This window comes from Diabrotica undecimpunctata, chromosome 3 (genome assembly GCF_040954645.1).
Source record: "Diabrotica undecimpunctata isolate CICGRU chromosome 3, icDiaUnde3, whole genome shotgun sequence".
In the NCBI taxonomy this organism is placed as follows: Eukaryota; Metazoa; Arthropoda; class Insecta; order Coleoptera; family Chrysomelidae; genus Diabrotica; species Diabrotica undecimpunctata.
This window is the reverse complement of record NC_092805.1, coordinates 92,552,063-92,564,666: the sequence shown is the minus strand read 5'-3', so window position 1 is coordinate 92,564,666 and position 12,604 is coordinate 92,552,063. Positions and strand designations below refer to the sequence as shown.

The 12,604-nt window shown below is 31.6% G+C and overlaps 2 protein-coding genes across 2 annotated transcripts; both read left to right on the top strand.

The window, feature by feature from the left end:
- Positions 1-100: 100 nt before the first annotated feature.
- On the top strand, positions 101-1,828 carry LOC140435957 (uncharacterized). The gene has a single exon (XM_072524668.1). The coding sequence runs from the start codon at positions 101-103 to the stop codon at positions 1,826-1,828; it is 1,728 nt and encodes a 575-aa protein (XP_072380769.1).
- Positions 1,829-5,352: 3,524 nt separating this feature from the next.
- On the top strand, positions 5,353-6,478 carry Sec20 (vesicle transport protein Sec20). The gene has a single exon (XM_072524510.1). The coding sequence runs from the start codon at positions 5,504-5,506 to the stop codon at positions 6,176-6,178; it is 675 nt and encodes a 224-aa protein (XP_072380611.1). The 5' UTR covers positions 5,353-5,503; the 3' UTR covers positions 6,179-6,478.
- The last annotated feature ends 6,126 nt before the right edge of the window (positions 6,479-12,604 follow it).

Here is a 12,604-nt window from a genome sequence, read left to right as displayed (position 1 = left end):
ATAAATGTAAAAGGTTGGATATAAGGAAGTACTAATGGGGAATAAAAAGAAGGTTGATAGGTAACTAAGATGTGATGATAAATGGTCAAAGGGAACGGAGATGATACCGTCTGGAAGCCAAAGAACTTCGAGAAATTCCACTGTTATCATGTATAATGAGGAATATCTCACCCTTAGCTCGCGCTTATTAGAGGACGATCATTATTATAAGCCCCTTTCTCGCGATCCCACTCCAACTTTTACAACTAAGATCAATAATTTTATTACCAAATTAAAAAAAGACAAACTTTTAGATCAAAACATTGCTAAGCTTCTACACTCCTATAATGGTTATGCTCCACGTTTCTATTGTCTTCCCAAAATTCATAAACCACAACTTTGTATGAGACCCATTGTTTCGTCTATCAATGCTCCTAATGGTAATATTGCCAATTTCCTTACAAATATTTTAACCAAAGCTTATGATGCAGATAACCAATTTAATATCACTGCCTCTTTTAAGTTTGCTAATTTTATTAATGATTTCAAACTGCCTGAAGGCTACATGTTGGTGAGTTTTGTTGTACTTTCTTTATTCTCTAACCTTCCTCTTTCAGTTGTCCTTACTTCAATTCATAAACATTGGGATATTATCCAGCCCTCATCCCCAATCTCTTGGGAAGTCTTTTCTGATTTGCTGAAACTTGTTTTTGAGACAAATTATTTAATTTTTAATAATCAATTTCATCTCCAAATCTTTGGTACTCCCATGGGGTCCTCAATTTCCTCGATTTTAGTTAATTTTGTCCTTGACGATTTAGTCGAAAATCGGCTTCACAGTTTGACTTTTCATGTTCCTTTTGTGAAAAGGTATGTCGACGACCTCATATTGGCACTTCCACCAGATAAGGTTCAGAGCACCTTATCACATTTTAATGCATATGATCCTCATCTACAGTTCACTTGTGAGCTGGAGAGTCATGATAGCATTGCTTTTTTAGATATGCGTATCATGCGAGGTTGTGACCTTAGGTTAAGTACTTCTTGGTATAGAAAAGAAATGGCGAGTAACCGTTTTCTTAATTACCACTCATGCCATGCGATGAGATACAAATACAACCTCGTGCAAGCTCTTAGTTTTAGGGTTCATAGGTTGACACATCCTTCTCACCGAAGGGATTCTCTTAACCTTCTAAAGTCCATTTTGTTACAGAATTCTTATCCCCTATATGTAATTAATAAATTTCTTTTTTCTACCAGTTACACACTGTCTAGACATAGTTTGACAGACAATAGTCAAGTACAGGGTCATCCTGATATTTCAATAGGCACACCAGAAAACGACTCCCACAGCGTTCCTTCTTCCCATATACGTTACTACTCTCTCCCTTATTTCCCTCATTTGACTGAGAAGCTCGCAAAACTTCTAACATTAGCAACAGTGAAAATTGGAGTTAAAAATGTCAGATCAGTTGGTAAACTATTTTCTAAAACCAAAACCCCTCTAAACCCATTGGAAAAGATCAATGTGGTTTACAACATCCCCTGCATGGATTGCAACCTATGTTACATTGGCCAGACTCGTAGATCCCTTAAAGGTCGACTAACTTCTCACAAGAGTGATATTAGATGCCATAAACATTTTTGTGCCTTAGCACAACACATTCTTACTTCTGACCACCGACCAGATTATGAACAGATCAAAATTATTTGTACAGAAAGCAACCATTTCAAGAGAAGTTTCCTAGAAATGTGCCACATTTTCCTTAATCCTTCCTCCATGAACAAACGTACTGACATCGACAACCTCAGTTTATTATACCATTCTCTTCTTTCCAACATCAAATGAGGAATTTCTCGAAGTTCTTTTGCTTCCAGACGGTATCATCTCCGTTCCATTTGACCGTTTATCATCACATCTTAGTTACTTATCAACCTTCTTTTTATTCCCCATTAGTACTTCCTTATATCCAACCTTTTACATTTATAATGACTCATTCCTAATTTACATAAAGCTTTATCTATTTCACATTCCATATTCTCATTCCTCATTCCTTGACTTAATCGCCATAATAAATTTCAGATTTCAACCTTCCTTCACTACAAATTGGTTTTGTAGACATTCCAATCTAATAATTTTATTTTTTTCAACGTCCTCTGCGTTGCTGGTTTGCGCTCTTGTTGTACTGCGCCTACTCATCTCATACTTCCAATAAGTTGTCCCGACGCACAACTATGAAATGACCCACAATTACTTCAACGAAAATACCGGTAACTTGACTTTGTTTTCCCGCTGGAATTTTTGAATTTGAGATGCGCCCTAAAGTGAAGTATAAGATGTTTTTTAAACGTTAACTTTGTTAGAATAACAGCTCTGTGCCAGTGTGTTTTGTAAAATCTTTTGTTTTTATCTCTACACTTTACTGTTAATAAGTTTTTTTACGTACAATGTGACGGGTTTTTCTAGTGTTTCGCAGTAGTTTTTATCCATTTTTTTTTTTTCACCTTTAAAGTAATCTTTTTCTTATGGTTATACATGAATTCGACTACATATGAACATTTAAGCTAATTTTTAATATTTCAACTTTAATATTTTGACCACGGATACTAAAAGAATGGTGTGTTTGTTTTACACCTTCACCCTGTTCTTCACTCACCATTCGTAAGTTATTTTTTCATGTTTTTTATATTCTTACCTACCACCTTTGTATTCTTTTAGATTGAACTGATGAAGCTTGTAAATAAAACAATGTATAATGTTCATACCATCGAGTTAGAATCTATGGAGAGGGCATCACGTGACTAAAAACGACCTCACTTCGGCCATATTGTTGAGATTGTTTTGACACTTTTGACAGATCGTATATGTTTGTTTACGTTTGTTGTTTTTCGAATATTTTTAGTTTTACTATACTTTTATAGAAACTGTAATAATATATTGTGATAGTGCATAATAATGGTTTCTTGTTCTCAACGTAGTTGCAGTAGCAGAAGCAGTGTTAATAAAAAATCTTCAGGAATAACGTTCTACAGATTAGTATACAAATATGTAAACAAAGTAATGGCTTGTACTTCAGAGAATAAATTAATAGTATTTGACTGTATTAATTTATCTTTGTGTATAATATATCGTGTTTTTAGTGTTTACCGCGGGATAAATAAATCATAGTTTATTAAAAATGTATTGCACTTTTTTAGATTATGATTAAATCTTCTGAATAACTAGTCATATTTTTATAGTAATTTTAATATTATTGAGTCCGGCCATGATCCCACCGCCATATTGGTATCATCGTTAGCCACGCCTACCTACGCCGTTTTTAATACACACGTTAATATACTCATAGCTTCTCCATAGATTCTAACTCGATGGTTTATACCATCGAGTTAGAATCTACTACTGGTTTATAAATTTATAAAGAAATATTTATTAAATAAATATTTTTTATTTAATAAAGAATTATATATTACATATCAACACCGCTTCGTTGTTACTTTTCGTACAGGTATTAAAATAATAACCGATTAAAAAAAATGGATTTGCTAATTGTGGCACTTTATGAAGTTATAGTTCTATACGCACGGTCGGCGTTGGAAATTTGCATGAGAGTGAATCTGTGAAACCATTATATATGTAAGATAATGAGTAAGAGAGAGACAAGATATATTTTCTCTCTCTTCCTGTCTCGAGAATAAAAATGTTCCTTTTGTATATAATATATTTAATATTATAAATATAATATTGTATATTATATATAATATTATATATAATATAATATGTATTAATATTATTATTTATGTGATATGTTTTGTATTATTTAAAATTAAACATTTATAATTATTTTAGGCTTTTGTATTTCAAAATAATCACTGTTTTACCGAGAACTGTCAATTTTGAAATCCGTTAGTGTCATGTCTAATTGGCAAATCCTTTACGTGTTTGGTTCATACGCTGGTGGTTGTGAGTTCGAACCCCAATTATGAATTTCCTTTTTTATTTTTGAAATATTTAAAAACCTCACGTTAATCTTATTAAATATATGTAATATACGCAAAAAACATAAATTTCAAAATAAAATGAAAATTTGCAACATAATCCGAGTTGTTGGTTTTTTATTTTTATCTTCGTAAAGTAAGTTTTATGTATATTGGCAGTTTTAAATACTTATGAGAATATTACATTTTAATTTATATTAATAACAAAATAAACAATGAATTTTACTGCAGAGTATGTGTAAAATTTTTTTTTGCATTCAACCCTTTTTATACATAATATATAAAAATAAAAATGTATATTTTCATTAAAATATTGATACAATTGATCCTTCATTTACTATACTCCTATTACAGGTCAAATGTTTATATACAGCAAACGATGCACCATATACCTATATAACTAATTTTTTTTCTCTTTCTGCTCTCTCTTACCTATAGCATTACATATGTAATGATTGTGCAGATTGACTCCTATATAAATCTTTACACGCGGCGAACGCGTGTATAGAAGTATAACTTCTACCGGCAGCTCACTGGACTGCCACACCCGTTTTTTTTTTTTCAATAACTATACTTTCTTTTGTATTTTTTATATTAATTATCTATAAATATTTATATTCAGAGATATGTAAAATCATATCACTGTTTATATTACTAACCTATAACTTGTTTGTTTACAAAATGTCTGTTCGAAAAAAATGGCTGACACTATTTTTCGATGAAAAGTCTTATTGTACCATAGGGTTGAGTTTACCGAAAGTACAAGCTGATTATAGCCGCAAATGTCAAACATGGAACAAAAATTTCGGTAGAGCAGTGTTGGCATGTTTTTATAATGTAGATGCTGCATGCCTGAAATATAAAAAGATAAAGCTTTAGAAAAGTACATTTTGTTTATATTATGTTATGAATTTTGCAATTTTTGATTTATATAAAACAACAATGAGTAACTATTTGTTCCTTTTGAGATTAGTTGCAGTTAATTATTAGAAATTTTTTTAGCAATTACCCTTTGATAGATTAGGGGATAGACTTGGCAATCGTCAAATTAGCAGTTGCCAGATTACAATAGATGTTTGCAATTAATCTCGACTGAGACAAATATTTACTCGTTATTGCTTCATATAAATTAAAAATTCCAGAATTCATAAAACAGTATAATAAAAATGTACTTTTTAAAAGCTTTATCTCTTTATATTTGAAGCATACAACATTATGCGTTATAAAAACATGCCAACACTGCCAAACCGAAATATTTTTGACATTTGCGGCTATATTCAGCTTGTACTTTCGGTAAACTCAACCGTACCATAGTATAGACGTATAGACAAATAGACAACCAAAATTATAGAGCTCTGTGTATGATGTGTTTCGTAGAACATGCTGATGTGGCGGTGACAGTGACAGAAGCGGATTTAGGTTATATCGGTTATCGGTTATATACACATCAATAACAAAACTAAAGTAAATAATATTAATAAAATGTACCTGTGATTGAGTGTTAATAAAATTAGCATCTTCATTAAAAATGGATCCTACAAAGTTAGTAGTAGAAACAATTCGGCAAGAAATAACTGAAAACAATTTACAACTCAAAGCCCTAATTCAAGATATTGATGAATGTGTGGGGCCTCTAGTAGAACTACAAGCCTTAAACAGTGCAGGACGTTCAAAAATAAGTACTCTACGAAAATTAATAAGCAAATTTAGTGATTTAGCAACTGAAACTAAAAGTTCGGTTTTACTTAAAGATGTTGCTTTATATAGAGAACAGTTCACAAATAGTATGGACGCTTTTAAAAAAGCAAATTTAAAATCCATGGCAGCAATAGAACAAGGTACAAAAGAAGAGCTAATCAAGCATACAGCTGAAGATGCAAATGTAAGGCAACGCCAAAAACGCAACAAAGAAAATATGGCTACAATTAGCTCCAATGTCACTGATCAACTGCTATCTATTAGTAGACAATTAGCTGATACAACCCAAAGGAGTGCAAACACATTAGAATCTTTGGTGTATTCTTCAGATAATGTCATAGGGACTCAAGAGGAGCTTAAAGTGACTTCTAATATAATAGGACAATCTGGAAAACTTTTAGCAAAATATGGACGAAGGGAGTTTACAGACAAGATATTAATGTGTTTTGCTTTTGCATTTTTTATATGTTGTGTTGTTTATATTGTTCAAAAAAGGCTATTTTAAAATATTGCACTGCTGCATAATAGTCTATACTAATAAGTTATATGGAGTACAGAGAGCAAACATCCTGCAAATTTTTAAATATTTGTTAAAACATTCAGGTAAAGATTTTTTGGAAATTTGTTAACAGTGATAATTAGTATATGTTTATAATGCTAGTATAAGGCTGTACTTCTTATTGAAATAAGATGTAATAGTTGTTATTGTTTATCTTGACAGATCACAATTACCTAAGTTGTATTTATATATTATATTGCTCATATAGATGTTATTTATTTATGTACAAAGAAATTTTTTAATGATTTTTATCTTTTATTAGTGATGTGAAGCTGTTAAGACAATGTGAATTTAAAAAGGTAATATTTCCATTGATAGTTTCATTCCTTGAATATTTCTATTAAATTATGTATGGTTTATTGTTTTCAAGTAAAGGTACTTGATAGGTTATTTCTTCTTCTAGTTAAATGATTCAAATCTAAAAATTTTGGTTTAAAATTTGCTGTATATTCAATACATTTTTATTAACATGGCATAAAATCATAATTTCTTATGTAATTTAATTACATAAGACAAGAAATAAATGTAATTAAGTAACACAATAAGATATGTATTATTTTAGGATTTATGAGTTCGACATGATCATTATTATATTTAATATAATTTTTTATTTTAGAAGAATTTTTATTTTTATTTTTGTTGATAAGAATCACTATATTTGGCAAAGTCTAGAAGAGAAGTAGGCAAGGAAAACCTGGGGGAGACGCTTAGATAAGACATGTTAGTAAAGTGGATTGATATTGACATGACCTAAGATAGCAACTTTTGAATAAATGTAATCCCACATAGGGAGGCAAAGAGAATAATAATGATGACAATTTTGTATTTCTCCAATATAATACAATAGAAGCTCTTTATCCATGGGGTATATGTTCCAAAATATGTCGTGAATATAGAAACCATTAATATGGAATGGTAATTTATATCGTGTTATAAGGGATACATTCCTAGGTGACGACATAAGAAAGCAAATACATAAAAAATAGTGATGGGTGAAATCGCATGATTTTAAGAATTGGAATATTGTGGTTCAGAACATTTTAATAATTGGAATATTATTCTGATTCACGATCCTTTCCGCTTCGACACGTAACTAATAATATGCTTAGGCTATGAGCTGAGTTTAATATGATTATCTCTCAAAATATTTTTAAGAGTTTACCACTTGCGTTGTTAGCAAAGGTCAATGTTCATAAGGGGATTTAGAGAAAAAACGAAATTTGATGATTTTAAGAACATAGGTATTTATATTGATTTAGTAACAGATATATTTTTACAGAGATACATTAAATGTTTGTTCAGATTTATTTGTTATAAAAGTATAGATATTCTTATTTATTATTAGTTCAAGCACAGTTAACATTCAAACATTTTCTATAGAAAGACCATTGAACAGAAAGGTATGAAATTAATTTTTATAGTTATTGTTTTGTCTTATTTAAAATTTAATTTAATAGGTATGGCTCCAGGATCTAAAAAATCAATTGTATGGAATTTTTTTAACAAGACGACAGATTGCAACATCGTTATTTGCAACATATGCAAAAAACAATTAAAATACTTTGTAAAGTCGACTTTACACTACATGATTTATCATGTGATTTGTCATATGATTTGGTCATGGAGTGAAATTTACATGTTTACACTGTGTGATTTGTCATATGATTTTGTCATAAACACTGTCATGCGGCTTGTCATAGCTTGTCACAGGAGAATAGGATGGTACCTATTTACGAACATGTTTAAATATCGCGCCTTATTCTTATGTCAATTCAGCGACATTTCCTTACCGAGAGACAACATCCTTTATTTATTTATTTTTTGTTAGTTGCATTGATATTGAGCCTATTGTCTAATCTGTGCTATTGTGTCGTATTTTTCTTTTATTATTGATTTAGTTTATTTTATTCTTAGTTTAGTGTTTTATAGTCTTCTTAGTCATAATTTTAGTTTAGTTTCTGTATTAATTATTTTTAATTTGGTATAATATAAACACTAAATTTGATATGCCCCGTCCACTATTTCTACGTAAGAGGCACCTGCGAGCCCAAAGGCGTCTGATCTTTTGTTCTTACTATTAGCTGTACGCAGTTGTTGCCGTCGTATTACATATTATTAAAAGTCGGGAAGCCAATTCAAGCAAAGATGTATTTTACAACCTAATGTCTTATATCTCTATGGCCATAAACAAAAAGAAAAATCAATAAAACCTCATTGACACATATCATAAGACATAACTTATCATTCAGTGTAAACACGATTTTTCAAAACATAGAAACGAGGAATCATATCAAATCTCATATGATAAAATCATGTAGTGTAAAGTCGATTTAAGTACTACAAATTTAACTCAACATTTAAACCGCAAGCATTATGTACAATATCAAGCTGAAAAAGGCTAAATATTAGTTACCAAAAACAGTAATCAAACCATCCAACTTTTACAAAATATATATACCAGCCAGTACCAAAAACCCAAAAAACGGCGCCAGTTAAGACTTTTTGGAAGCACGTCTAACTTATCAGACGTTCAAAAAAATAAAATTGATAGAGCCCTGATCAAACTGATTGCTACGGACTTTCAACCCGTTTCGATAATAGAAAACAGCGGATTTTTAGAATACACAAAAAAATTAAATTCTCTATATACACCACCATCCAGAAAAGTTTTAACAGATCATGTATTGCCTCAGACATATGAAGAGGTAATGTTAAAATTAAAATTAATGCTAAATTCCACAGACTATGTATCAGTAACAGTTGATGATGACAGTGAGATACCAATACTTCATATGTGACTGTGACTTGTCATTTTATGTACAAAAAATTTACAATGCGGTATTAGCAACCAGAGAAATGGAAGATGCACATCATTCAGGAGAAAATATCGCGGATTTCTTATTTAAAATTTTTAATAAATGGGGTATTGAAAAAAAAATGGTAACAGTTATCTCGGATAACGGCGCTGATATTTTAAAAAGCCATAAATGATTACTTACATATGTACCATCACCCTTGTGTCGCACACACTCAATTTAACTGTTAAAGATGCCTTAAATTCTGACAATGAGGAAGTGAAACAGCTAATCTTAAAATGTAGAAGTTCAGTTGCACATTTTAAACATAGTGTAGTGCCAACAACTGAATTAAAAAAAAATCAAGAATTATTAGGAAAGCCAATTCTTAAGGTTAAGCAGGATGTAAGCACTAGGTGGAATTCTACTTTAATTACGTTAACTAGACTTCAAGAAATAAAGGATTCCCTTTCGCTTACAGTTCTCAACCTTGACAAGTGTCCCAAAACTTTGGATTCGGAAGAGTGGGCACTTATCTCACGACTGTGTTCATTTATTAAAACCACTGGAAATGATGACTGCTGAAGTATCTGGAGAAAAATATACGACAATGTCATTAATAATTTCTTTAATATGAGGTTTACAGTTCGCCATAAAATCGGTATCCACCATAACTGTATCAGGACTGCTCCTCCAAAAAACCCTGATGGATACAATTACATGAAGACTGGGTGGTTTTGAAACTAACAAAATTTTCTCTAAAGCAACATTTCTTGATCCTTGGTTCAAAAAATTTGCTTTTGGAAATGAAAAGCCGCTCAGAACGGGATTACAGAGGAATTAAAAAGAACCTAATTGAAGTTTAAAAATTATATACAATTATATACAATGAAAAATAACAGTGAACGTTTTATATACAGTGATATACACTCATAATTTATGTTCCAATTCCAATCCACATTCAGAGATAAAGCAACTGCTACCGGAATGCAGATAATCGGAGCATTACAAAATAATCGGAATCATCCGATTATTTTACAAATCGGAATGTTTCCGATTTTTGTATTTGGAATCGCCCATCACTAATAAAAAATCAGTTTAATTGAAGTTTTGACCATACATATTGATTCATTACATGTTATCTTTACCTTTTGGTAAATGTTTAAAGAATTTAGTCATTTTCTCTTGCTTGACAGTTTTTAAAAACTCCTTCAATTCAAACTGATACTTAGTTTGGCATTAACAATTTACCTCTTGAAAATGGGTTGTGAGTCGGATTTAGTCAGATCTTCAATCTGCGATTCAAGCAACTAATGAATGTCGCTTGATTCTATCCCATCCTATTTCATACGCAATTTCATCAATGTTTGCAGTAAATATTGAACTTGCACAGATTCTTTCCCACTTCTCACAGTCAGAATAGGCCACAGTTTTTTCCAGCATAATTTCAATGTGTATGGTTTCAGTTCTTGCAATGATTCTTTTATGTTTACGATGCATGTTGCTAAGTCAAATTTCTTCCAGCATTCCATAACATTCATATCAGGATCACATTCCATATTATTCAGTATCATTTTGGAGGTTCGTCTAATGTAATAGAACTTAGAGGCTCAGGCTTAAATGTTTTGAAGGTTCGTCTAATCTGATAGAGCTTAAAGGCCTGGATTATTGCTTGGATTATACGTTGCGCAATGACTAAAACTACCTAAGAAAGCTAACGCAAGTAAGTGTAAGCCACTTACGATTGATCAGTTTGATGAGTCGCATTTTAAAAATATATTTCAAGATACTGCTGAACAAAAAAGTGCGTGATGGTTTAGAAACAATGGAGGCACTGTTTTGCATGAGTGTTGTTACGAATGAGCTGTAAATTTCATTAAAAAATCTATGTTTTGTGAAACATAGACGCTAAAGGCCGACACAAATAAAATAGAGGCGTTTAAGATGTAGTATTACCGGATGTTGCTGAAAATATCTTGGATTACATACACCAGCAATGAAGAAGTCCTCAAACTGCTGAATAAAGGTCGGGAGTTTCTAAAATATCTTCAAAACGAGAAAAGTTAACTACTTTTTATATGTGATGAAGATAAATACCATCCTTGCCTGATTATCCAGGAAAAAGTAAAAAGAGAGACATAGATTGGTCGTAAAAAGCTCTCATGGTTGCGGAATATAAGAGGTTGGACCGGTTTGGGTGTAGAGCAAATTTTCTATACAGTAAACGATCAAGAAAGGTTTAATGGCATTGTCATGGGGATAGCCAATGCTTAAACACAGGCACCGAAAGAAGATACTCATAATTAGCTCTCATCCTCTAAAATTTAATCTTTTTGGTTATCAGCTTATTGCTCTTATGACATTTCACTCTGAGTCCGTTATTTTGTTTTTCAAAGCGTTCTAATATCACCTTCAGATCTCCATTTTTGGGTTCTGGAAGGTACACCCGCAAACGTTTGCATTTAGAACATTCTTCCGCTTTAATAACTTACTACTCCGTTCTTTCTTCAATAAAGTTGTTTGTGGTGTTTAAAGGACTCTTGCTTAGTACCAAAGTATCATCCATGAGTCAGCTTCCTTGAAAAGCTTCCCATATAAGGAACATGTGCAGCTTCATCAATAAGTAGGCCTCTTTTATAGGCCATATCTTATTCTTGGACACCACTTTATACTACTACTATATGGGTAGTTCTAGAGGATCTTGATCCCAGTTTTGTAGTTTCCTCCATCACAATATTTTAAGGAGAAAGTTGCAGTTCTATTTTGTGATTTTCTCATCGGAAACACTTTTGACCGTTGCTGTCCGTTTAACAGCATGTGTTCGGTGGTATGATCACAGTGATATTTTCTATATAAAAGTATGAAAACCGTCATGTAATATTGCTTCCAGATGTTGCGGGGACTAATAACTCTTCTTTGTAGACTAGAAGAAATTCGAGAAGAAGACATATTTTTATTAGTCTTTGGGTCCTTAACGACACAATTTTTTTTACTTTCATTGTTGATGTAACCCATAACAAAAATTACACCTATTTAAATGATGGCATCTTCTGACGTAAAATGTTCAGGAAGCAAAAAGCGTTTGTTTGGATTTTCCAATGTGAACTATTTAAAGGGGAACGCCATTACAGGTCAGAATAGATTTTGGGAATCGAATTGGTAGATCCTTTTAAAAGAAGAAGCAACTAACGAGGTGGAAAGGACAAAGGACAATAGAACTAGGTGAAGGATACAAGATGTGGTATATAGGAAAAAGTAACACTATAAATGGAGTTGGTGTAATTACTAATAGAGAAATGAAATATAACATCGTAGAAGTTGTAAACAGAGCAGTGGCAGATACAGAAAAAATTAAAGAAGAGGGCGCTAAAGATATCTTGAGCTACCTGTACTTTTATCGTATTAAAAAAATCGTAATAAGTCGCATGCAAAGTTTAAGAAAGCTTTATTTAAACTAATTATATACATATACAAGACAATACCATCTTATGATATAAAAAAAAGTTATAATTGTGGGTGGTTCTCTTCATTAAACGATGAATTTTATGCATCTATTCTTCCTGGCACATTGGTTAAT

Excerpts from the sequence above, each read along its gene's own strand:
- LOC140435957 (XM_072524668.1), top strand. The coding sequence starts at position 101 with ATGATACCGTCTGGAAGCCAAAGAACTTCGAGAAATTCCACTGTTATC.
- Sec20 (XM_072524510.1), top strand. The coding sequence starts at position 5,504 with ATGGATCCTACAAAGTTAGTAGTAGAAACAATTCGGCAAGAAATAACT.